At 40.7% G+C, this 26,775-nt stretch overlaps 1 protein-coding gene across 22 annotated transcripts in view; it reads left to right on the top strand.

Annotated features, from left to right (window-relative positions):
• The window catches only part of VPS13D (vacuolar protein sorting 13 homolog D), a 316,308-nt gene that overhangs the window by 133,411 nt on the left and 156,122 nt on the right, over nucleotides 1-26,775 (top strand). For all 22 annotated transcript variants that reach the window (XR_007409292.1, XM_049107151.1, XM_049107184.1 and 19 more), the window contains 12 exons: nucleotides 1,348-1,530; nucleotides 5,527-5,749; nucleotides 7,877-8,087; nucleotides 10,194-10,365; nucleotides 10,536-10,648; nucleotides 13,253-13,465; nucleotides 16,666-16,931; nucleotides 18,286-18,419; nucleotides 21,874-22,029; nucleotides 23,205-23,412; nucleotides 23,922-23,996; nucleotides 26,509-26,715. Coding sequence is in view for 21 of the 22 variants with exons in the window: in XM_049107151.1 (XP_048963108.1) it covers nucleotides 1,348-1,530; nucleotides 5,527-5,749; nucleotides 7,877-8,087; nucleotides 10,194-10,365; nucleotides 10,536-10,648; nucleotides 13,253-13,465; nucleotides 16,666-16,931; nucleotides 18,286-18,419; nucleotides 21,874-22,029; nucleotides 23,205-23,412; nucleotides 23,922-23,996; nucleotides 26,509-26,715 (2,161 nt within the window). In the remaining variant the exon portion in view is untranslated. The remainder of the gene's footprint in view (nucleotides 1-1,347; nucleotides 1,531-5,526; nucleotides 5,750-7,876; nucleotides 8,088-10,193; nucleotides 10,366-10,535; nucleotides 10,649-13,252; nucleotides 13,466-16,665; nucleotides 16,932-18,285; nucleotides 18,420-21,873; nucleotides 22,030-23,204; nucleotides 23,413-23,921; nucleotides 23,997-26,508; nucleotides 26,716-26,775) is intronic.

The following is a 26,775-nucleotide window of genomic DNA, read 5'->3' as shown; positions in this document are numbered from 1 at the left end:
TGGGGGTGCCTGAGTGGCTCAGTCGGTTAAGCATCTATCTGCCTTGGGGATTGAGCCCCCATATCAGGCTCCCTGCTAACCCGGGAGTCTCTTCCTCCCTTTCCCTCTGCCTGCTCCCACTCACTCGTGCTCTCTTCCTCTCTCTCTTAAATGAATAAATAAAATCTTCAAAACAAAATTTTGTAAGTTCTTTTGTAGCAATGTCCTGCAATCCTTCCTGATAGTGACAATTTTTGTTTTCTTCGTATTTTCTTCTTCTTTTTTTTTTTTTTTTTTAAAGATTTTCTTTATTCATGACAGACAGAGAGAGAGAGAGAGAGGGAGAGGCAGAGACACAAGCAGAGGGAGAAGCAGGCTCCGTGCAGGGAGCCGGACATGGGACTCGATCCTGGGTCTCCAAGATCACACCCTGGGCTGAAGGCGGCGCTAAACCGCTGGGCCACCAGGGCTGCTCTTCTTCATATTTTCTTGATTCATATAGCTGGAGGTTTGTCTGTTTTATCAGTCTTTTCAAATAATTAACTTATTGAGGCTTGTATTATGACTGAGGCATATTCTCAATGAGTATGCCATGTACACTTGGAAAGAATGTATATTCTGTAGTTCTTGGGTATTGTATTAATGTTTGATTTTTAAAAATTATCTGTTTTCTAAATAACTGATTTCTGCTTTATATTTTTTTCCCTTTTACTTACTCAGGTTCATTTTGCTTTTCCTTTTTCTAGCTTCTTACAATAGAAGCTTTTTGATCACTGATTTAATCTTTATTCATGTATATTATAAAACACTTATTTAATATAAATTCTTCATTAAGTATTGTTTTAAGTGTGTCCCACAAATTTGAATATGTTACATTTTCTTTATCAGGCCAAAATATTTTTCTTTTCTTTTTTTTTTTTTTAAGATTTATTTATTTGTTATAGACCGAGAGAGAGAGAGAGAGAGAGAGAGAGAGAGGCAGAGACACAGGGGGAGGGAGAAGCTCCATGCTGGGAGCCCGATGCGGGACTTGATCCTGGGACTCTAGGATCACGCCCTGGGCCAAAGGCAGGAGCTAAACCGCTGAGCTACCCAGGGATCCCCCCAAAATATTTTTCTATTTCTCTTGTGATTTCTTTTTTGAACCTTGGGTTATCAAGAAGTGTAGAGTCTACTTTCCAAATAATTGGGGTTTTCCATTATCTTGTTACCGATTTCTAATGTGACTCCATATTGCTCATGGACTATACTCTGATTTTAATTGTTTTGGAATTATGAATTCATGGAACTTTGGGGAACTGGAGGCTTTTTGATTATAAAATTAGGGCATTGATTGAGTCTCTGAGTCCATTCTTCTTCCTGTTTCAGGTGAGAGATCAAGCCCAGCGCTGTTCACGGGTTCTCTTGGACATTGAGGCGGGTGCTCCTGTTCTCCTTATCCCCGAAAGTTCCAGATCAAATAATCTGATTGTAGCAAACTTGGGGAAGTTGAAAGTTAAGAACAAGTTTCTCTTTGCTGGTTTTCCTGGGACATTTTCCTTACAAGATAAGGTGAGCAATCCGTATCCATTACCTTTTCAGTCCAACTAGTATTTGAGCGTCATTTGAAGATTTCGTATGTTGTCATAAGATGACTTGTAACTGCTGTTACTTTTGTGGTATATGTGACTTGAACAATTTTTTTTTGACATTTTGTTTGACATTTAAATTAACCTTTTAATAGAAATATTGAAAATTATAACCTTCACCAATTGTATGCAAGCAAACCAATGGGACCAACCTGTCTGTATGATGCTTTTCTCACAGGCTGACCTTATAAGTGATCAACTTTTTACATGACCTGCCTGTTTTCAGAGGATGGGATTTGGCCCATGGTTTATCTGAACCTGTTCAAGAATATCTTCCTAATAACACCTTATACAGTATTTGGCTTTACAATTTAAAGCTACTTTAGCACTTAACTATTTCTTAGGACAGTATTTAGAGGTAACTGGGCTGAAGATTGTTGCTTTCATTTTACATTCATGTAGTAAAACCCAGACTTGGTACCAGAGTTGGTCTAATGAGCCCCTCCCACCCATTTCCACAGTCCAGGAGACTACTGCTGCTGGAACTTGGGAGGGGGTCTTGTTCTAGGTGTGCATTTTAACGGAACCTTGCTGGTTTCCATGGCAGCTTTGTAGTATATTTGCTTATTAAGAACAAATTCATGTTAGCTTGTCAGAAAAGCACTGAAATTCCTAGCTGGTTATGCCCATCTTTAGTCTGATAGCTAATCAATAGTGAGAGAACCTTTGAAAGAGGAGGTACACAAGATTTCATTATGAGATCTTAGGACTGGCAATAATAGCGATAAATAACCAATATTCATTGGATGCTTCTCATACATAAACCAGTGATAAGCTCTTTACATATTTGTCTAGTTTTTCCTCCTTAGCAACCCTGAGGGGGTATCTAGTTTTATTAATCCCATTTTTTGAGCTAAAGATATTGAGACTTAGATAGGGTGAATCATTCCTTTTGGATAATTCAGGTAGTCACAAGTACAGCGTGGGCCTCAGACTTGGTGTGTCTGCCTTCCATATGCTCTAACTGTGATACACTTTTACCTCCCGCTATTAGGTTTAGATCTGTGTGGGGAGAATTAACTGGGGAAGGCTGTCCCTGTGATGTGCCTTACTGACCCTGGCCTGTGTAGCTGTAGCTCTTTCGAATTTTCTAAAGGGTGTGGCTGAGTTCATTAAAATAATTAGAGGGAAGAACTCCAGCTCTGCTGCCATCACTGCCCACTGCCACTCCAGCTCTGCTGCCATCACTGCCCAAGGAGGAGTGAATCTCTCCTTTGGAGCTGTCTTTTGAGCCCACAGTAAGTTCTTTAGTAGGATATCTTTGTGGTAAATCTTTGTTTTGAGGACTAAATTTTTTAGGAAGAGATCTGCTAGAACCAGGATGGGTGATCAGGTTGGAATAGCACCGTCGTTTCTCTGCCCTTCCTAAAAAGGTGAAGGGCTGATGCTCTGTATTGGTTTTATCTATACATGGGCTCATGAGCTAACTCGGAAGTTGGCCTCTAAAGAATTGCAGAATATTTGAAGAAATTTTTGCATATGAGTTTCTGTTTTGTTAAATAAGCCAAATAACAGCACATAGTCTGTAGCATTTTAATGAAAGACTTTTCCTGTATTTGTTTTTGAGGATTTGATTTTAAGTGGCAGTGCATACAAGGATCGCTTTTTCTTCAAGGTATAATAGACTTTTTGCCTTCTGGCTATTCTCAAAAACCTTATGGGATTCAGCAGACAATTCACATTCATATGCTTTAAAAAGAAAACTTTAAAAACTAACTCTTTAAGTACCACATTATTTGGGAAAGCCTGCTTATCACTTTTTTGTCCCTTTGATGAGTCACTTCCTTCCCTTGTAGAGAAGGCTTTCTTAAGGACCAATAAAGGAATTTTTTCTTTTTTTGGCTCTAGGCAGTAATTTCTTGATGATCTGATTCCCTTAAATCCCAGGAAAACTTTATTTTGTTACATGCCAGTGATTGTTCTGGAGAATTCCATAAGGGCCGCTTGGAGTGTGTAGCTTGGTAAAGTCTTTGTAATCAGATAAACATGTCTGTGGAGCTTACCTCTCTGCAGGGGCACAGTCAGGCTTAGTTGATCTAGGCCAAGATGAAGAATCACTTTCTTCACCAAAAATCACTTTGCATTTACATTTTCCCTTTGATGTATTTGCATGTGTGAGGTTTGTTTAATATGTATTCCAGTGGTTAAAGAACAGGAAATACTCCTGAAATCAAAGCTTGCAGAGGGGTTATTTGCCTTTGAGTTCCACTATTCCAGTGTGTTTGGGATTGTTTTACACAAATCCATGTCTTAATGAGTGCAGGCTTGGATTTTTTACATATGCTTTCCTTTCATTCTTCTCAACCACAGCTTACGTTTAAACCATAATTTCTAAGTCAGCCTTTCAAAAGCTTTGAGTTAATCTCCTCAAGCCATTGATTTATTTAAACCAACTACAGAGAGGATGTAAAGATGAATCAAGTGAAAGACCAACAACTACTCTCTAGAATTTAAATAAACTAAGCAAAGGGGAAGGTTTTTAATGTCGAAGTATCTAAATAAGAGCAGTTACCTAGCAATTTGCCTTCCAAAAAAAAAAAAATGCGGAAAGTAAGAACTGTCCCCCCCCCCCCCCCCCCCATTACTTGTAAATCACTGTACTCCAGGTACTGGGAAGAACAGTATTACCATTTCTTTTTCAAATGCTGAGACAAATCAACATTTAGGACAGTACTAGCAGGAAACCCATTCTTCCTCTTACCCCCCAACATGCCTGTGAAAGTGGGTCAGTGGTGCAGAAGCCCTGCAAATACATAACATGGAGGCATGGGTGAAATTTATTTATTTTTTTATTTTTTTATGGGTGAAGTTTAAAAGTCAATTAATGAATCATTCTGGTGACAAAGATTTACCCCGTTAGCAATGAACTGAAGGTACTAAATATGTAAGAAAAGTGTGTAGTGGGATCCCTGGGTGGCGCAGCGGTTTGGCGCCTGCCTTTGGCCCAGGGCGCGGTCCTGGAGACCCGGGATCGAATCCCACGTCGGGCTCCCGGTGCATGGAGCCTGCTTCTCCCTCTGCCTGTGTCTCTGCCTCTCTCTCTCTCTCACTGTGTGCCTATCATAAATAAATAAAAGTTTAAAAAAAAATTAAAAAAAAAAAAAAGAAAAGTGTGTAGTGTTTTCAATAGAACTGCAGAATTTTTTTTTTTAAGATTTTATTTATTTATTCATGAGAGACACAGAGAGAGAGAGAGGCAGAGACACAGGCGGAGGGGAAGCAGGCTCCATGCAGGGAGCCCGACGTAGGACTTGATCCCAGGACTTCAGGATCATGCCCTGGGCCCAAAGGCAGGCGCTAAACCGCTGAGCCACCCAAGGATCCCTAGAACTGCAGAATTTATGTTATTCTGTATTTGCCCTTAATTTTTATGCCCTTGAACAGAAACATAATAGGAATAGTCAGCCTCCTGTGCTTTTCCATTTTGTTTTCATTTGCAGTTACTTAAAGAGATGAGAAATGTAAACCCAGAAGAAGTGACTTCTAGGAAGTATAGACACAGTACCATGACTTGATTCTGTTGGAACCATATTGTTACAGATACATTTTCTTAGAATAATAAGCCCCTCCCTTCCAGCAAAGCAACAACCTATATCCTATGGCCCAGAGGTCTGCTTTTGCTGTGTTTGACCTAGACTAAACCACCAATAGCATCTTAAGCCAACAGATAATATATTCCTGCAAGATCGCTGTAGTTTTCAACAGGTGTTGAATTAAAAGTCACATCTCTGCAAATAATTACATGTGACAGGAAATGTCATGATTCCGTTACCCTTTTGTTTATGGAATTTGGGAGGCTTGGGAAGTACCAAGTACCATAGAGTCTTTGAAGAGTCTAAGGACTGGGTTAGGACTTGCAGGAGAGTAAAGATGCAGTCACCTCCATTCTGCCTTCTAGTTTTATTTTATTTCTTCCCAGGAATCTGTGCCTTCAGCTTCCCCAACGGGTACCCCCAAACACAGTATGAGGAAAATGACAAGCACAGAGGACCCGAAGGGAACGCGTTCTGAGGGGCTGTTCATGATGCCTCCTGTTGGAATGAGTCCAGGCAGCCTGAGGAGTGAGTTTGTGCCAAGTACCTCGACCAAGCAGCAAGGGCAGCAAGCCACGCCCTCTGCTAGCCAGGTTTCCAGTAGTCCAGGTAAAAGAGGAGAAAGGTGGGGAGTTCATGAGACTGGTGGGTGCCTCGGGGGGATGCATCAGAGCGGTAGTGAGTCTTTAGTGATAGTCTGATTTTGATATTGCTTTTAGAAAGCTTAAGAATCTTAGCATGTTGATTTTAGCAGTGGGTGACTTCTAAAGTCCAGTTAAATGAGCAAGACACAGTGTGAATAAAGGGATTTAGATGGTCTCTTAGGACTTTTTCCTTTAGGTGAAGGCCGTTGCCCCAAGATAGAGTTAATATAAGTAGAATGATTCCTGCATCCTTAGACATATCCTTGCAAGTTTCTGTCTAGACACTATCCTTTTTCTACTTAATTATTGTTCTGTATAACTCTAAAAAAAAAAAATCAAAGAACTTTTAAGAAATATTAGTGTGAATTAGGTCACAATAGAGATAGTATAAGTAACAATTTTGCAAAGACAGGAAGCATCCAGTTATTGGTGTTCTTTAAGCATTAGTCATTCCAGATAAGAACCTGATTTTAGCCTTTTGGGTTTTTAAAAATTTAATTAAGTTTAATTTTTAATTTTATTTTAATTCCAGTGTGTTAACAGTGTTATATTAGTTTCATGTGTACAATACAGTGATTCAGCACTTCATAATCACCCTGTGCTCATCAGGACAAGTGTTCTCCTTAATCCTCATCACCATTTCACCTATCCCCCTACCACCTCCCTCCTGATAACCATCAGTTTGTTCTCTGTAGTTAAAAATCTGGTTTTTGGCTTATCTCTCTCCCTCTCTCTTTTTTCCTTTGCTTGTTTGTTTTGTTTCTTAAATTCCACATATGAGTAAAATCATATGGTATTTGTTTTTCTCTGCTTGACATTTCATTTAGCATAGTAACCTCTAGCTGCATCCATGTCATTGTAGATGGCAAGATTTCATTCTTTTCTATGGCTGAATAATGTTCCATTGTATTTACAATTTTATATTAGAATATAAGCTTCATAGGGGGAAAGATATTTGTATGTTTTATTCACTGCTGTATCCTAGAATAGTGTCCTGGACTTTAGAAAAATAGCTGGCAGAGAGGAGGTGTTTTAAGAATATTTGTACAGATGAATTTTAAGTCTGAAGAACTGATATATTTAGTGTGGGCTGAATGCTGGTGTTGTAATTTGGTTATCCTGTGTATGAGCATGCTGTTAGACATTGGCTCTGCCGCTCTGTGGAGGAGATGAGAGAGGCACTACGTGGGCCCCTACATTATGGCCAGAGTGAGATGTTACAGGAAGGATGGCATGGTGCAGGAGGAAAGAACAGAGAGGCCCTAGCTGAGATCAAGAGGGGAGGGCGATGCTGTAGGTAAGGCTGTTCAGATAGCAAAGGACTTGGCAGTTTTGGGGAGACAGAGGCCCGTGAGTGAGGCTTCAGGAGCAGGGTGGAGAATGGCTTGAGATAAAGTTGGAAAAGTAGGCAGTGGGCTTATGCAGGGTTTTATAGGGGTTTAGGGGGAGTTTTACAGAAACAACTTTGGATTAAGCATAATCATTAAAGCGTAGAAGGAAGAGAATGTTATGGCCTCATTTATTTTTTTAAGGATTACACAGGTATTTTGTGGGCAGTACGGTTTTGTGAGGGCCAGATGGGAATACGTAGGTATATTGGAAGGGAATTTCTGGTGGGCCAGGAGGGAATGATGGTGGTTTGGATGAGATCAGTAGTAGCGGAAATGATTACATATTTGTTCAGGAAAAGAGTTTTGTTGCTGGAAAACTTTATAAGCCTTTGGGTTACATCATCTCTACATGAGACCCCTGTAGGATATCCTTGGGAGGGATGGCTGTCAAACCATTTTGGTCATAAATCCTTTAGGTTCAGCTCATATCTGAGGACAGTAGTGAGACACTGAAGGGATGTGGCACAGTATGTGTGTGGCATAGAAGAGGAGCAGACAGGAAGTGTCTAGCACGGGAGCATCGCAGAGGGAGGCCTTGGTGCCAGAGTGGAGACTTTTGGATACTCAGATTTTTGAAGCAGGCAGTTCTGAACGTTTTCCAAAGACAGAATGAACTTTGTTTAGCTTTTTAGTTTTGTTCGGGGTCATTCCTTTTTGGGTCTTACTTTCTTCATTCTCTCTCTTTCCTTGGGTCCATGTAGAAGATCATGTCTGCCTGCTGGATTGCATTGTTGTGGATCTGCAAGACATGGATATCTTTGCTGCAGAGAGACGTCCACGAGAGTATTCTAAGGCCTCTGATGACAGCAGTGGAGATCTGATATTCCCTTCCTATTTCGTGCGTCAGACGGGAGGGAGTCTTCTAACTGAGCCTTGTCGGCTGAAATTGCAGGTGGAAAGGAATTTGGACAAGTGAGTGGTTTATGTCTGGATAGGTGTCTATCTTAGGTAGAATCTTAATAACTTGGAAATCAGTGCTGTGAAGGTAAGTCTGGAAGAGAATGGGTGTTCTGTTATTTTTTCTAGGTAGCAATGTTTATTGAGTCCCAACTGTGTGCTAGACATGAAGGCTACTATGATGGGAAGAAAACCTTATGTCTTTTTGGAGCTTACATTTTGATGATACAGGGATATAAGAAGGCAAATTAGAAAGTGATTCTAATTTAGAGTTTCAGTGTTATAAACTCTGTTACAGGATTGCCCCTTGGGAAACAAAGACCAACGGGCATGACGGTAGACGCAGGGAGGTGGTGATGGCATTGGGGGGGGCGTATTTTGGAAGAGGTGACAATTGGATTCTATGTTTCAAGCACAATAGATTCTGGACCTGGTGTTGCTACATATGCTGGAGCTCCATTTAATCAGAGTAACTATTGAGATGCAGCTTTGCCCACCTTGCTCTATTTTTTTTTTATTTTTTTTTTTTCCACCTTGCTCTATTAAGCAATCTGAAAGTACTCCATAAAGGCTAATGAACTGACTCTAATTTACTTTTTCATTGGCCTCAAACACAGGACACCCATTTTGCAGGTTTAGAGCATTGCTGCAGTTGTCATTACTTCTGTGGGATCATCTGGGAAATGTCTCGAAAAGAAATAATCCCAGACCCCACCTGAGACCACCAGAACCTGACTCTCAAGGCCCAGGCTCGGGTCATGTGAGCAAGGGCCCTTGGTGGTACTTATGTTGGCCCAGCCCATACACAGTGCGTAATGTCTGTCCATTTGGGACATTAATTTTGGAGAAAGCAGCAATGCTTGCGTTTCAACTATAGCCAGAGGCGGGATGTGGCTGTCGAGTAATGAAAGAGGTTCTCATTTGCAGCATTTTGACAAGCAGTCTCCTTATTTGTGGGGAGTGTAGTTTTAATCCCTCTTTGGCCACTCCCTTCGCGGTTCTTGGGTTTGGGTGAGCCATTTAATGCCACCTTTTTGTTTCTCTCTGGATTAACGACACTGTGTTGCTGCTCTCTCTGGGATTTTTGCATTTCATTCTTGTTATTCGAGTGCTCCCTGGCTGGCACTCAGTTATGCTTGGCATGGGCTCTCTCTAGCTTCACTGGCCTAGCAGTCTTAGGAGGAGCTTCGTTCTTTAGAAATGGAACACTTTGTTGTCTTTTCAAGTAATGCTTTCCCCTTCAAAAAATGTGCTTTGTTACCCTGATACTGTAAACTTGACTGGCTTCGCTTCCATCAGTTTTGATGTGCAGGTGATTATACTGTTAGCCCTGATAGGCGATGATAACTCAGTATGAGGTACCCTCTCACCACAGAAACAGGAAGCCGAGAGGGCACTGGGTAGTCCTGCCCAGCCTTTCTTTGTGCCTTGCATCACTGTTCTTTCTTTACTTGATCATATATAGGTTTTTCTCTGCAGACAAAATAATTTTTTTTATAGTCCTCTTCTACTTTCAATCCCAGTCCTCTACTGTACATACTCAGAATGTGGTGTCTGCAGGATCCATGTTGCCCCCTTCACCCCAAGAGGGTGAGGGAAGAGCTCTTCAGTGTTGGGATGAAGTATACCACCCCCTGACCCGAACGTCTCAACCGTACTCTTGCCCATCTCGGCAGAGACCAGTAACAGATTCAGATTTTATCCTGATGCCTCATCTGGATTCAGCATGAAACTCTGGTGTCTGTCTTTAGTTATCATGAAATCTGAAGAGTTAAATGAAGAGGTTGCCATTTCTTTATTGCCCTCCCAATTGTAGTGTTTAAGCTCTTTCTGAGTCTCATGAGATTTTTCTTTATTAATAGATTATTTAGCTAGCTCAGATTTGGGGACTTCATAAGTACATATTTTCAGAGAAAGGGGGCTTTTGGTAGCTGAAGCATGATGCTCAGTTGTGCTGTTGTGCTTCATTTGGAGCCACATGAACTTTTTATTATTGGAAGTTAGAAATGAACTGATTGATAATGTAGGGGTACATTTTAGCTCTTTCTTACATTTGGGTGTGAGCTTTGTCAGTGTTAAATTCCCGACTTATTTGCCAGTGACTTATTTTTCTTTTCTCAGAGAAATAAGTCATACTGTGCCAGACATATCTATCCATGGCAATCTCTCCTCAGTCCACTGCTCCCTGGATTTGTACAAATACAAGCTGATCCGTGGTTTATTGGAGAACAACCTTGGAGAGCCCATAGAGGAATTTATGCGGCCTTACGATTTACAAGACCCAAGAATTCACGTGAGTGAGACCTCGTGCTATCCTGTAACTCTTAACTCTTGCAGTCACTGCCAATGGCCACCTCGCTCATGGGTCCTTCCAGCTCATCTGCGGAGAGAAGGTAGAGCAGCAAACAGATTAACATCTTGACCTATGAACCGCCTTCTCAGCTTGGCATTTTCATTTTGCAGACTATTCTAAGTGGAGAAGTGTACACGTGCATGTGCTTCCTCATCGATATGGTGAATGTAAGTCTGGAGCTGAAAGATCCAAAAGGAAAAGAAAGTCCTGGTTCCTTAGCCAGGTATGGCTTTAATGGTACTATTTTACTCCTCGTGACGGGCATCACAGTAACAGTATTGCCAACGGTACACATATTTTGCTTTAGCATAGAGCAGAGGTTGCAGATTGGTGGTTTGTGGCTAGAGGTGGTCTACACAGTGCTTTTTGGTTGGCTAACACAGTGCTTTTTAAAAGTTTACATTCGCTGCTTTATCAGTAAAGATAGGTTGTTAGGATGTTTCAGTGACCTCTGTACCTGGTGCCGAAACTAATGGATTTGAAAGAGCTGCAGAAATAATATGAAACTTCAGTTTCCTAAGAATTGACTGGTGTTCGGTCGTGTTTTTTGTTGTTGTTGTTGTTGTTTTTTAAAAGATTTTTTTCATCCATTCATGAAATACAGAGAGGGAGAGAGAGGCAGAGACACAGGCAGAGGGAGAAGCAGGCTCCCTGCAGGGACCCCGACGCGGGACCCAATCCCGGGTCTCCAGGATCATGCCCCGGGCGGACAGCAGGCGCCAAACCGCTGAGCCACCCGGGCTGCCCTGTTGTTTTTTTAATGTCAGCACTGTTTAAAAAATTGTATAGTTGACACACAAGGTTATGTTAGTTTAACATGTACAACAATGATTCATCTTCTCTGTACATTATGCTGTGCTCATCACAAGTGCAGCTGCCACCTATCAACGTAGGACATTATTACAATACCATAACTATATTCCTTGTGTTGTACTCTTGATCCCTGTGACGTCTTCACTCCCAAACTGGAAACCTGTACCTCCTACATCCCTTCACCTCTTCCCCTCCCTGCCCCAAATTGACCAGTATTTTAAAAGTATTGAGCTCTAGAACCAGGTATGGAAAGCTTGTAAAGCTGCTAATGGTATCTGTAGAATACAACTTTGATGGAATGCCGTATTTGTATAAACACTAGGAGAGACAAAAGAGCCACCGCAGTTGTACTTCAGTTGCAAGGAGAGGGGGAGACATTCCAAATAGCCTAGGGTGTAGTGAAGTGTAAGGCTTCAATGGAAAAAGTTGTATTACAGTACATTCCTAATGTAATCTTGCTGCCATGCTAAGTCATCAGCAGCTTATAAAATAATACTAAATAAAAGCTGCCACAGGGGACAAAAAGTAGGTGCCAGACATGCAGACAGCAGTGATTTGGAAAAAATGAAGACTTTTTTCCTGATGTGTCCACTGTGGTCCTCAGGCTGCTCTGCTACACAGTCGCTGTGGCTGGCTGAGCAGCCAGTGTCCTGATGTGCCAGCGAGAAAAGCAAGAGCCCTGGAGGGATCCCGAATACTTAAATGTGCCGCAAACCTTGTGGCTTTAGAAGAGGTCCCACAAAGTGCAGAGGATTCAGAAGTACAGGCTCTGGTGTGTCTGCCATAGGGGAGACCCAGAGCTGATTGGTGAGCGGCGATGATGACTGCTTCCCTTGCCAACATTTAAAAGTTGGGGACTTCACGTAAAGAGTTTGGATTTCAGCCTCTTTTGAGAAGTTGAAGGCTTTGACAATACTGGGCCTGTGTTTTCACTTGGAAGCATTGGGAAACCTGAGGAGCAACTTGGGCTGCCTTCATATAGGGCATGTTTTGCCTGTTGATTCACTTAGTGTGTCACTTGCATGGTCTGGCTGGACCAAGAATTTGTGATTATTGATGGGGAGTCTTTGAGACTGCATTGTGTTTCACACTTGAGCATCTTTTCATTTTGATGTTTTGACAACCATATGAGGTTGGGTGGATGTGACTTCTATCTTTCAGATGGAATTTTTATCTAGCCTAAGATGATATGCTAGAAAAGTGGTTCAGTATTTGAAAACAGGACTTCCAGTCTAGAGATTTCCCTACTGAAACACTCTTTTTTTTTTTCTTCTTATCTTCCCCTTGAGAATCCATCCTGGCCTATATCTAACTCAGTCGAATAAATCATGGTATAACGAGCCCTGGGTCCCACATTGTCTTGTGAGCCAGTGGTTTTTTTTCTGATAATTGGGTATGCCCATAGTTTATTTATTTATTTATTTATTTTTTTACAAAATGAAGTAATTCTGTATGGAATATCATGATGGTACTGAATAAATTATGTATTGCACATTGTAGCTTTCTCTGTCATTAAAAAAAGGGGGTGGGCATTAAATGCACTTTCTCTTGGTGGATCAGTTGCATTATTTCTCTGTATGAAGAGTAGTATTTGTTTTGGTGGTTTCCAGGAAGCTATCGTGGTTATATAAAACTTTGGCAGACTTTGGAGAGAGAATCCTGCAGGCATGCTAGGAATCGACAGATGAAGGGTCTAAAGGGACCCTGACATCCCTCAGGGATTGTTACATGTTTATAGCCTTCCCAGACTTGAGATGAGAAACAAGAATGCTAATGCACCCAGAGCATACTAGACAATGTTACTCCTCATGGAGTTCTTGTGGACAAGATCATCTTCCTGGAAATGAAAAGTAAGAGATAGGGCACAATGACACTGAATCCTTTGTGAGGAGTCTGTTAACAAAATCAATGAAAGTTATTCTTCATAAAACTCAGGTACATGTAGGATTTTGTTCTGTTGTCTCGAATTTAGATAATTTTGAAAACAGAGTTTAATACCATGTCTCCCTTTTAGATTCGACTTCAAGAAATGTAAACTGCTCTATGAAAGCTTTTCCAACCAAACCAAGTCCATTAACTTGGTTTCCCATTCCATGATGGCTTTTGACACCCGCTATGCTGGGCAGAAGGCCAGTCCTGGCACGACAAACGTATTCAGCTGTATTTTTCAGCCTTCCAGGAACAGCAGCACCACCCAAGGATCCATTCAGATCGAACTGCATTTCAGGTAGTGGATCCAGATCCTGACTCTTGCCTTTCTTTATCAGAAAAACTTCCTATTGTGGTCAGTGGGCCAATGCTGTATCAGCTTTGAAACGTCACGGGACTGAGGAATCACTGAACAGATCATAGAAAATGGCTCACCAATGCAGCTCATAGTGTATTAACTTTTCATTACTATCACCATGCAGTTGCAGTAATTGGCCAAAAGATGTCTCTGTTGCCTTAAAAAAAAAAGTTGAGAGCCCAGAATCTTAAAAAAAACCTCCCTTGTAGTCTGTTCTAATAGGAAAACTGAATTGAGAAAAGAAGAAATTATTCTAGTTTAAGGGGAAAGAAGACTTTTGGTCTATGGAAATTATAGGCAGGAAGGTGGTTTTGCCTTGCATTATTGTTTTATCTGTGCAAGTCTTACCCACTTTTCCATTTAAAAGGGCTTTAGCCTCTTTGGACTAGATTATGTTTTTCTGCCTAGTATTATGCTAGGCAGTGATGTGTGTAGAATGAATGTATGTTTTGGGGTCGTACAGATCTGGGCTCAAAACCTTCATCTAACACTTTCTAGCTGTGCGCCCTAGGACAAGTTCAAGCACTTTGAGCTGCAGTTTTGTCCTCTATAAGATAGAGGAGGATGACCATACCCACCTCAAAGGGTGGAGGCAGTAATTAAACAAGTAATTCTGGCCTGCTGCTTGGCACAGGTGGCAGGTCTTATTATTATTATTATACTGATGTAGCTGGTGTTAATTTTATCATATACTACTGGCAGATTTTATGGCTAAGTGAGGATAGGCCTGAAAACTGAAAAATAAGGTTTGAGCTAAAATCCTCCAATGCAAATCCAAAAGGAGACCTTTGGAAGTAATGTTAGTTCTATTCTATTAGTGCTTAAGGTTTATCAGCTATGCTGTAAATACAAATTAGTAAATAAAGGGGCTGGGAACAGCTTCATGGGAAAAAAAAGATCATTGAGATTATTCTTGTATTCATATGCTTCAATGTACTTGACATTTCAATGTGCTGTGCAGTGGGTTCTCAGGGTTGAGATTTCTTTTAGGGAGAGGTCATGGTCACTTTCCATATGCTTTTAGGAGGTCTAGCAAAGTAGACAGACTTTTGCCTGAACTTTTTGGATGTTCAGAAATGGAAGTGCTCATTGCCTCTTACTAATTAAGCCTTTGCAGGAGCCAGGCATTGTCCCTACCTTTATACCGAAATTCTCCTGGCAAAGTGGGTGACATTTGCCCCATCTTACAGGTGCAGCAGTAGAAGCTAGGAGGGCATTGAGTACCCCCTTCAAGGTCACATGGTGAGTGAGTGAAGGGATCAGGGCTCACACTGGGGCCGCTGATCGCAGTGCCCATGCCCCTTCTGGTAGTCATCAGGTGTGGCCACTGCATGTCTGGTGATCTGACTGACCTTGGTCAGATGCTAAGCTGGCTGTGATTTGTGGTTCTTTGGTTTAAGGATAATTATCTGATCAGGAGCCTTCCATATATTTGGCCCTTCTGCAGAAACAATTTTTGGGGGGATTTGCTATGTTATTATTGATATAGTGACCTAATCTGTCAGCTAGTTGTCACACCAATCATATTTTTAATACACAAGGAGCCTTGAAATGTTACTCTGTTTATATACCAAAGGTGTATAATTTCTTGGAGTCAAATAGTAAAGTCTTACCTTGGCTCTTGTGAACAGAGGTACTATTGTGAGTGAAAGGGGGTTAACATGTTCTCTTGATTGGAACTTTTGAACGCTTTCTGTGTCTCAAGAAGAATTGCTCTTCTGTTGGGATTTTGTGTGTCAAATATAAATCACTTCACAGTGTTTAAAGGCTTGAAATATTTTCCAGAAAAGGGTATCAGACATACTTTGACTTTTCAGTTAGTGCATAACTCTGACGATCTATGTTCGAAATGGGGTGGAAAAATTTTACTGAGGGCAACATTTTTTCTCTATTACAAAAGAGTAAAGTGTTTCTGTGAAAAATGCTGTGTTTGTGTGAGGGAGACATGCTTCGTTTATGCCCTTTTTCTAGAGGCAGTGAGCCAGGTTTAGGAGAAACAAGAGACTAGAGATGCCAGACTTAAAAACATCTCAGAATCAGCTTTTCCTGAATAGGAACCCCTTTTAGGGGAGGTAACCATATATGAATAGTAGCTGGAGCTCCAGAGTCACTTTTGGGCTCACAGAACAAAGTTCAACCCAGAAAACTGTAGAAAGGTGTCCCAAGCCCACTTTCCCTTCTGCTCTACCCATCTCTGCCTACTCATAATCTGGTAGGCCGCACCAGGGTTTGAGACTAGGTTTGGGGTCCTCCTTGGGCTTTCACCTCAAATAGAGAATTTGGAGTAATACTATAAAACCAGTATTGTCTGTCTCTCTCCCCCAGCTCTACTTCCAAGGTGCTTGGGTTTATGCCCACATATAAATATCATCTTATTTTTCTTCCTTCTCAGACTAAAAGATCTGGGCTCTCTGGTCAGGTCCAGCTGGAGAATTAGTACTAGTATGTACATTTGGTGTTGGTAAAGAAGTGATCCCAGATATCAGAGAGAGAATGTTTCACTGATCTTCTTGAAATAGCCTGTAGGGAAGGCAACCGACATTTACCAAACAAAAGCCTGTTACATGCCTGGTGCTTTACTTTTTGCAGTGTTTGTATTTGCAAAATGTTCATTTTCTAAGTGAGCAGACAGGCTCAGAGAAGGTAGGTGGCTTACGCAGGATAACACAACTTGTGACTGGATTTAAGCCTGTGCTCTTTCTACTGCACCAGGTTTTCTCAGCCTCAGCAATGTTGGTGTTTTAGGTTAGACAGTTCCTTGTTGTGGGGCTGTCCTGTTCATTGCGGGATGTTTAGTAGCATCCCTGGCCTCTGCCCACGAGATGCCCATAGCAAACCATGCCCCCACCCCATGTTGTGACTGTCACATGTGTCTCCAGACGTTGCCAAAAGTCTCCTGGGGAACAAAATCATCCCTGGTTGTGAACTGCTGCATGTCACTATACTGCTTTCTTATAGCATAAAAATATGATTAGCTTTTGAAAACACACATTGAATATCTTATTAAATCAGTGTTCAGAGTTTATTGATACTCAGAGTGGTCAATTTAAAAAATTGTGGAAAAACACCTGTCTGTGCAAGTTAGTAAAATACTTTTCTCCTTTCCTGTCTTATTTTTTAAAATATCTTTTTCCTTGCAGATCTACAAAGGATTCCTCGTGTTTTACAGTAGTCCTCAACAATCTGCGAGTGTTCCTCATATTTGACTGGCTGCTGCTAGTCCATGATTTTCTTCACACTCCCAGTGATATTAAGAAACAGACTAATGTTACTCCTTCTCGCCACCGTAACTCTAGCAGCGAATCTGCTGTAGTCCCCAAAACTGTGAAAAGTGGAGTAGTTACCAAGCGGTCTTCTCTTCCCGTGTCCTCTGAAAGGCACCTTGAAGTCAAGGTCAATGTAACAGGTGAGCATATGTAGATGTGAGACATTGAGTCTCGGTCTGAATGTTAGGACTGATATGTGTCTTATTAGGATGACTCTTCTATCATCTCTGTATTTTCGTGTGAGCACTTAAACATTTGCATACAGACCAACGGACCAGCAAGTGTCACAGTTCTTGATCTCCATTTTCTGGTGTGAACTGCTGGCTCACACTCAAGGCTGCAGGGCTCTGGGTCCTCCGCTCTGCTTGCCCATGGCACATGCCCAGCTTGAGCACCGTCTGGCCAGTGGTCTTTTCCCTCAGTGTTAAATCTGGCTTCAATTTTCTGTTTGATCTATAGGGCTCCAACAGATATGCTTTACTGAGTTTTGGCAAATCTGATGTGTGAAGATCTCAGTGTTAAAGTTAAATAAGTGGGGGGATTATTTTTTTCTTTACAGAAAGAATATGTTCTTTATAAACAGATTTACTGTAGTTTTTGTTAACTAGCAAACTCTCCTAGTATATCTGTATATATTTGTGTATCTATTGTGTTTGTGATATACCCCAACTACTGCTCAGTGGTTTGGAAGAAGCTGGCTAGCACAGTGCACTTTAAATGGATTTGCTTTCAAAAGTTAGACTAAAAAAAAAAAAAAGTTCAGCCTAAACATGGTTTTTGATGAAAATGAAAAGGAAATATGCCACGTACAGGTGAGTATAAAACTGTCTGCATTTAGTAATTTCAAAAAAATCTACTTTAAATTAGTATATGTTCTTTGTAAACAACTTAAACAGCTATGCAGATGTGTCGTGCCTTCCACTGCCCGACTAACATTAGTATGTGAATCTACTTCCTGGGATTTTAAAATTTTATTTATTCATGAGAGAGAGAGAGAGAGAGAGAGAGAGAGAGAGGCAGAGACACAGGCAGAGGGAGAAGCAGGCTCCTCTCAGGGAGCCCATTGTGGGACTTGATCCCTGAACTCCAGGATCATACCCTGAGCTGAAAGCAGAGGTCAACCGCTGAGCCATCCAGGTGTCTCTTTCTGGGGATTTTAAAACAGGTCATTGCTTGGAGAAGGGATGCTTTCCTGGGCTTCTGAATATCTCATAGGCCCCCAGGAGACGTAGCTTAAAAATACATACATTCTAAAGAGAGAAGAGAAACAGCATGCCAGTCTTTTCTGTGTGTACAGTGCTCTGTTGGCTCAGCTGTGCCCGGCCAGATATAGAGAATTTGTTCAGGGTGGCAGTGAAGCAGAGTGTCGACAAACATCCTGGAGAACAAATCTTGCTGGCTGATGTCCCCAGAGTAAATGCATTGCCTCATTTGCAACAGCCTGTTTTTTCCAGCCTCCAGCCTTGGCTTGGTTGACAATGCTGTCCTTTCCAGGCACGGAGTTTGTGGTCGTTGAAGATGTGTCCTGCTTCGATACCAATGCCATTATTCTCAAAGGCACCACAGTTCTCACCTATAAGCCCCGATTTGTTGATCGCCCCTTTTCAGGGAGTTTGTTTGGCATCGAGGTAAGAAGTCTATGTGTCAATCAAAACACTGAACGATTGGCTTAAAAGAAAAGCATTTGGAAGAGAATTTTACCTCTTTAGCTTTCATTAGGGGAAATAATTGATGGAATTGGTAGACTCCAGCCCCGCCCCTCTTTGTTTGTCTTCAGATCTACCAGGTTATCCTTATGTGTGAATTCAGTCCCTCAGTGTCAGGCTGTAAACATACCAAGAGCCTAAACCTTTTTCTCTTACATCTTCCCTTCCTTAAGAAGTTCAGGGAGACCCTTCTAGTCCCCATTACAGTGTCAGGCCCCTGCTGTGCCATCAACTTTAACCGGTCTAGTCCTGGGCAAATTAGTCAGGGTAGGGAAGTGGTCCACATTTTCCCACGCCCCCTTCCCAACGTTAAGTTGTTGACTCTGAAGACCTAAGGCTTTGTGGTCACGGAAACTTGTTTATAAGAGGTGTGAAGGATTTTATGTATTGTCCTTTTAGAAATATCTAATCTGTAAAAGAATGTCTCTAGAGAGTCATGCATAACCTAACAGAGTGAGTCTCTAATAGTGCTGCTTGAGGCTCTAATTTAATCTCATAAAGGAGATACTTTGCACTAGAGTAGCCTTTGTGGCCTGAAAATTACATTATGCAATATTAAGTATAAGCTGCTCTGTTTCTTTTAAAGCTGGGGGTTGTGGAGAGGGAAGGAGAAATGAGGCAGATTATTATTTCTATCAAGTGTTCTTAATTCATTGATATCCACTAATGTTCCTCTTGTTATAATATTAGAGTCTTTCATCCAGGTTACTCATCATTTCCTTTCCCTTTATGATCGAACTTTTCATAACCCGTTCTTTCCAGTGGTATTTCAGAAGTAGAATTTATTTTCACTGTCAGCAGCCATATGGCACTTTTTTTTCCCCCCTTTTCATCAGATATAGCTAAATAAAGCCTGTAGAGATTTCACTTCTTGATTACTTGTTTCTCCCATATAAAGAAACCTTAGTTTGAGAGGAAGGGTTTACGTGCTGGTGTGATGTGAGTCGATCATGAAATTGTAGTTCATCTGCTTTGCAAACCACTCCAGTACCAGCTTTGAATGGAAAATGTTGGTGATTGATTAATGAACTGTCAGGTACAATTGGGTTTTGTGTAGCAGAAGGCCCTGAAACAAAAAAGAAAATGAAACTTTTTTTGCTCTAAAGTTTTAGAAAAACTATAGGCAAAATATTTGACATTCCTGGAAGTTCTTGTTTCTAAGGCAGCACCATTGGATCTGAATTTTAAGATCCCTCTTGTACATCATTGGGGGAGAATTTATAAAGGAAGCCAAATGAGTTGATTTTGAATATAGCATAGGAGCTTAGTTTTACATGTTTTCCAACAGCACTGGAAAATGCTCCCACCCTCCAAAAAAGGGGAAAAAAGCAAGGGAGACCAACAGGAATGCTTTCTAATGTATAGGGTTTTTTTTTCTCTCTCTTTTATTTAAATTCTAGGTAGCATACAGTGCAATATTAGTTTCAGGAGTAGAATTTGGTGGTTCATCATTCACATAGAGCACTCAGTGCTTATCACATGTGCCCTCCTTAATGCCCATCACCCATCTAGCCCATCCCCTACCCACTTCCCTCTGCAACCTTCAGTTCTCCATTGTTAAGAGTCTCTTATGGTTTGTTTCCCTTTCTCTTTAACCCCCCACCCCATATGTTCATCTGTTTTGTTTTTTAAATTCCACATATGAGTGAGATCATAAGGTATTTGTCTTTCTCTGATTGACTTATTTCTGTTAGCATAATACATTCTAGCTGCATCCATGTGATTGCAAATGGCAAGACTTCCTTCTTTTGATGGCTCAAGTAATATTCCATTGCATATACATATATACCAGATCTTCCCCATTCCATTCATCTGTCGATGGACACTTAGGCTTTCCATTGTTTGGCTATTTTTTGTTTTTAAGATTTATTTATTTTAGAGGGTGAGCAGGGGAAAGGGTGAGGGGGGAGGGAGAGACTCCTTAAACAGACTCCATGCTGAACATGGAGCCTGACTTGGGCTTCGACCCCAGAACCTGGAGACCATGACCTGAACTGAAATCAAGAGTCAGCTGCACAACCCACTGAGCCACACAGGTGCCCCTGGCTATTGTTGATAAAGCTTCTATGAACATCGGGGTGCAAATACCTCCTTGAATCTATGTTTTTTTATCCTTCGGGTAAATACTTAGTGTAATTGCTGGATCGTAGGGTAGTTCTATTTTTAACTTCTTGAGGAACCTCCATACGGTTCTCCAGAGTGGCTGTACCACTTTACATTCCCACCAACAGTGCAAGAGGGTTCCCCTTTCTCTACATCCTCACCAATACCTGTTGTTTGTTGCATTGTTAATTTTAGCCATTTTGACAGGTGTGAGATAGTATCTGGTATCACAGTTTTGATTTGCATTTCCCTGATAGATGAGTGATGTTGAGCATCTTTTCATTTGTCTGTTAGCTATTTGGACGTCTTTGGGAAAATGTCTATTCTTCTGCTCATTTCTTAACTGGATTATTTGTTTTTTGAGTCTTGAGTTTGAGAAGTTCCTTATAGATTTTGGTCTTTTGTACTATTCTTGAAGTACGATGAAAATTTGATTGTAGAATGGGAGTCTTTTCTCCCTTCTCCTCTCCCCATAAATATATTTCTTGTTGAACTTTTTATTGTAGAACATTTCAAACATATACAAATATACAGATGAATATAATGAATCCCTATATACCTGTCACCCAGCTTCAGTAATTAATATATTTATTTTCAATTATGAAAGTAACAATTATATTACATCGAATTAGGGGAGGGAAGAATTACCCATCCCTTTGTCTGGAATCTCTATTGACATTTTGGTGTGTTTCTTTTTCCTAAAGTCATGGCCTAATATTATTTTGATGGGGCTGCTTGTTCACATGATCCATGTTGTAACTGTCCTACATTCCATGTGATCTTTTTAATTGTCACTTTAATGATTACAAAAGATTCCATTGAATAGATATGATATAACCTGGATTGATCTTAAATTTTTTATTAACTATTAAATAACAAGTGATTTTCCCCCTGTATTTTGCATTATTTAAATTAGAAATTATTTAGAATTAGAAATTGTTTAAATTAGAAAACTTTGCATAAATTAAATTAGAAATAGGCTAATTTATAGAAAGAAATAGGATTATTGAATAAAGGATGTGAGATTTTTAAGCCTTTTGCCATGTGTCGGTGAGCTATCTTTTATGGAGGGGGTAGGGAGAACCACTGTCCACACTCTTAGCCATAGGCAAGAATGCCAGCCTCCCTCTTGGCAGTATTTATTTCATCAGTTATATGGGTCTTTTGATAATACGGGGCTGATTGCTACCAAGATAGTGATTTTTTTTTTCTACTGATAGTTAGACTTCTAAATCAAACATTAATTTATCCTATACTGTATTTCATTCTCTAGGTGTTTTCGTGCCGACTAGGAAATGAACATGATACAGCTCTTTCAATTGTTGATCCAGTTCAAATTCAAGTGGAACTGGTGGGGAATTCTTCTTATCAGAATAGTTCAGGATTGATGGATGCATTCAATAGTGAAGATTTCCCACCGATCTTAGAGGTAATGATGAAAAATGTGTAGACACATTGATACACTCTCAAACACTGCCCGGTGCCTGAATGACTTACCTACTCTGCTGAGCTCAACATTTTCATCACTTCAGCAAATGCAAAAGAAATACAACATTGTCTCAGTCCTAGAAAGTTGTTTCAGTCTTCTGAAGAATAAAAGACATGTTGATTGATATAATCTTGAAGTTCTGTGAAAGTTTACAGAACGCAGAATGCAACATAGGGAGGAATTTGGATTGTGGGTATAACCGAAGGTAGAGTGAGTCTAAGCGGAGGGACAGGATGTCAATGTGGGAACAGGTGCGCAGGGGTAGAGTAGTCCATGTTAGGAAGTAGCTAAGTCGGGTGGAAGGGGCCCAGCTGACATGAAACAGAGGAGGTCTTGCCAGAACAAAGTTGTGTGTAGGCAGTATGGAGGCCACAAGGTGAAGACGGGGAAGGTGAAGCCAAGCAAGGAAGGTGTAAGGATTTGTAAGGATTCTTGGGCCGAGGAGGAACAGTTAATCCGTTTGAACTGTGGGAGATTGAAAGAGAGAGAAAAGCTATGTTGATTTTTTAATCTATAAGGACAAAATAAGTAATAAACCAAGTGCCACCCCCAGACTTTCCACCAGTCACCCCAGTTTTAAGTGGTCTTGTGCTGGTGTCTTGCTAATGTCGGAGACAGGATTGGGGAAATACTAGTGTGGCACTGGACTGACTTATGGTTATGTTTGGAGAAAGAAGAGGTAATTTTTGTTGAGTGGGCAGTTGGTTTCAGAGATTTAAAAAAATTAAATGAATCAAAGCAAAATGGATTCACAGAATGCTAATAGGCGATCTCATTCCTTCTAGAGCCGTTTTCTTATTCTCTGCTTTGGTAATTAATATACTTGTAAGGAAATCATCTGACTGAAATATTCATTGCTATAGTAAATATTCTAGCTTTTTATTTTTTATTTGATGCAACTTTGTGAACATTTGACCTCATAGTAGAGATGTCTTACTTCATGACTCTTAGTGCTTAATTTTAAGATCCTCTCAGTCTTCAAAATGAAAAAAATGAATATAGTGTCTGTGGACTTCTAGAATTTGAATTGGGAACTATACATACACGTAAGAAAGAGGTATGGGTGTAAAAGTGAATGCAACTTGAAAAAACTGCTGCCTTTTCAATTTTGTTAGATTCAGTTACAAGCCCTGGATATCAGACTCTCCTACAACGATGTTCAGCTATTTCTTGCCATTGCAAAATCCATCCCAGAGCAAGCTAATGCTGCAGCGCCAGACTCAGTGGCCTTGGAGGCCAGCTCCGTTAGCAGTTACCTTCCCGGCACATCTAGAGCTGGAGAGATCAGAGAGGGGACAAGACATACCTTAGATCCTGTCTTGGGTAGGTGTGGAACTATGAAACCTACTCAGGTTGCCTAATAGCTCCCCTTCTGGTTAACTGTTAAGATTTTCTTTTGCACAATTAAATTGTTCAGAGTATAATTGTATGTCATTAAGTGTAATTATAAGTATGATGCTGTAATTTTTAAAAATTTAAGAACAAATACAACACCCCAAACTGATGGCTCTAGCCTACACTAGTTTTCCTTTTACCATTTCTTCCAGAGTTCTATGAATAATGCTAAAGTTGTTTTAAACTTGAGTTTTCTGCCAGTGTAATGTGAATAACACTAAATTTCAGTTTTCAGCTTTTATAAACACAATCAGTATTGGGAAAAGATTCTTAAAAAATTCAGTGTACACTTTGGTATGTCTCCAGATAGGAGCCCATTTTTGTCTAGAGAAATGTTTTAGCCAGCAGTTTCTGAATTTCTTTTCTTTTTTCTTCAGTTACGCAGTGGACTAACTTATGTAAACTTACTTATAAAAATTATGTACGTTTTTTTCTAGAGTTACAGCTGGCTAGACTGCAGGAACTGGGATTCAGCATGGATGATTGTCGCAAAGCCCTTTTGGTGTGCCAAGGTAATTTGCACAAGGGTTTCCTTGACTTGTTGTCTATCTTGATGATAGGCTTGCTTCTCATATGCCGCCCCCACCCCCACCCAACCCGCTCCCACAAGTTGACTGAGAACCGGACTGTGTTTTGAAGGCCCTCTGTGGTTGTCTGTGGGCTGAACATGATCTTGGACTGGGCATAATAACAAGCAGCGGTATTTCATAGTGGATGATAATGGGGCCCTGGGGCCGATGCTGGGGTTCAGGTCTTTGCTGCTTTTTGATTACTTATTAGTGACTTGGGCAAGTCACTTAGCCTCTCTGTACCAGTGCTTCCTTATCTGGAAAAAGAGAATGAGAGGACTTCCCCTGGAGGTTTGATATAAATAGGCACTATAGACAAAGCACTTAGGCAAAGTGCCTGGCACACAGCAGGTGCTTTATGCTGTTAGCCAGTGTTCGGGGGTAGTGGTAGTGGTGGTGATACTGGTAGTTGTGCCCACTGAGCTCCCATATGCCTCAGCCTGAGTTTCCTGATTGAATCTTTGTAGCCCTTAAAGGTGGGCATTATTGTCCCAGCTCCAGGTAAGGAAACTGGCGCACATAGGTTAAGTAAACTGATCTGAGATCCCCCATTAGTGAGAGGCTAAGATGGGCTGAAAGCCAAGTCTGCCGCTGTTCTCTCTGCTGCAGAGTACCCCCTTTCCGCCTCCCTCCATATTGCCCTTTCTCTTAAAACAGGAAGATAGAGCAAAAGCTGTGTCATTTCTAGTCTGCGCTTGCATGTACATTTCTCTACCTCTTTACATACTATGTAAATCCATACATATAAAGACACATGTACATATAATATTGTGTGTATGTTGGCAGATTATACTGCAAATACAATTTTATAACCTCTTTTACAGTACAATTTTGTTGAATTATAATTACAATACCAGAGTCTTCCCATGTCGTTAAAATTGTTTATAAATACTGAATTGTTTTATATTGACCTAATGATTTAACTATTCTTTGTTTTTCATTCATTAAATATTATACACTATTCTGTAACAAATATTTTCTGGTACGAACTTCTGTCTGTATCTTTTAGAATTTCCTTGGTGGAGGGCAGCCTGGTGGCTCAGTGGTTTAGCGCCACCTTTGGCCCAGGGCCTGATCCTGAAGACCCAGGATTGAGTCCCACGTCAGGCTCCCTGCATGGAGCCTGCTTCTCCCTCTGCCTGTGTCTCTGCCTCTCTCTCTCTCTGTGTTTCTCATGAATAAATAAAGTATTAAAAAAAAAAAATTTCCTTGATGGCCAGACCTAGTAGTATAAATATTGGCTCAAAGGGTATAGATAGATTTTTTAGACTTTTTACTCAACTTGGCAGATCTTCTAAAATGTTGTACCAGGTCAAACTCTAACCAGTTATGTGTGAAAATACTAGTCCTATCACACAGTTGTTCACATTAACTATTACCTTTTTCCTTCTGGAAAAAAAGAAAGGCGGATCTAGTTATCTTGCATTCCTTAGCTTTGTTTTTACCTAGGTGTCACTGTTAGTTTAATTATCTCAATACCCCATGGTGTTTACATTTTCTATTCTTTTATCTCTTTAACACAACATTTCTTTTTAATTTCTAAGAGCTTTTATGGTTTTTGTTAATTTTTATTTCTTTAGTACTTCTTAAGTCATTCCATTAGTCACAAAAATGATAACAAGAACTAAAGTTAGTAGAGCCTCTATATGTTCCAGGCTCTGCTTGTAGGAGAACTTTACTTGTACTTGTCTGTTTCCTCCTTGTGGCAGCCCTGTGAGTGCATGCTGTCAGGCATAGAGGCACTGTGTAAATTGCTCAAGATCCAACATCTTCTAGGTGCTGGAATCAGAAGCCACACCATCTTTCTCTAGAGCCTGTGCCCTTAACCATTTACCCCTGTGCGGTGCACTGGATTCTGGTAATTTATAAATATGGGATTGCATTGTTTTCCTTTGCTTTTTTAGCTTTAGCAGTCTGGTAGTGTTCAGGGGACTATTATTTTAACTGTTGTATATTACACACATGCACTTCTCATTGCTGTCTGTTCTCAAGGAATTTGTGACCAGTTGAGAAGAGGAAGTATGTACAGATTAAGACATTTGAGAACAGTCACAAAGTAGCACATCAGTACGTACAAAGTACAAAACTACACAGCAACAATTACATACTTCCCTACTCAGTGACATCTAGAATTTGGACCCTATCTTCTCCTCTCCTCTCCTTCGTCAGATGTCATACTAGTGGAGGGATGGCTCCTGGAGGCATTTTGAACTAAATCATGAAGGATGGTGAACTTGAGTGGAATGTGTGTGCAAGGGGTCTTCATTCTTTTTGCTTAGAAGTAGACTTCCTATATGATGCCAGGTTTTTTCTTCTTTTTTAAGTTTAAGAGTACATCTGGGAGCAGGGTTCTCTTGGGCTGTCCAGTAGGTCCCTTAACACTTTATTTCCCCTATGAGCTGCTTCAGTGTCTGTAAAAACTGGCTGAACTGATCACCTTTAAATTTTCTTGAAGGCCAACTGAAAAAGGCGGCAAGTTGGTTGTTTAAGAATGCCGAACCTCTGAAATCTCTTTCTCTGGGTACGAGTGGCCGCGAGAGCCAGGGGCCTATGGCGGCGCGGCTCATTTCTGGAGTGGAGGTGAAAGCCGAAAGCGTGTGCATCTGCTTCATCGACGACTGCATGGATTGTGACGTCCCTCTGGCTGAGCTCACCTTTTCCCGTGAGTGTTTTCCGAATGTTCACATTCATCTTGAAGATTTGCGGTTATTGCCGAGTTATT

Source organism: Canis lupus, chromosome 2, assembly GCF_003254725.2.
Source record: "Canis lupus dingo isolate Sandy chromosome 2, ASM325472v2, whole genome shotgun sequence".
NCBI lineage: Eukaryota > Metazoa > Chordata > Mammalia > Carnivora > Canidae > Canis > Canis lupus.
This window is presented reverse-complemented; position numbering and strand designations above follow the sequence as displayed.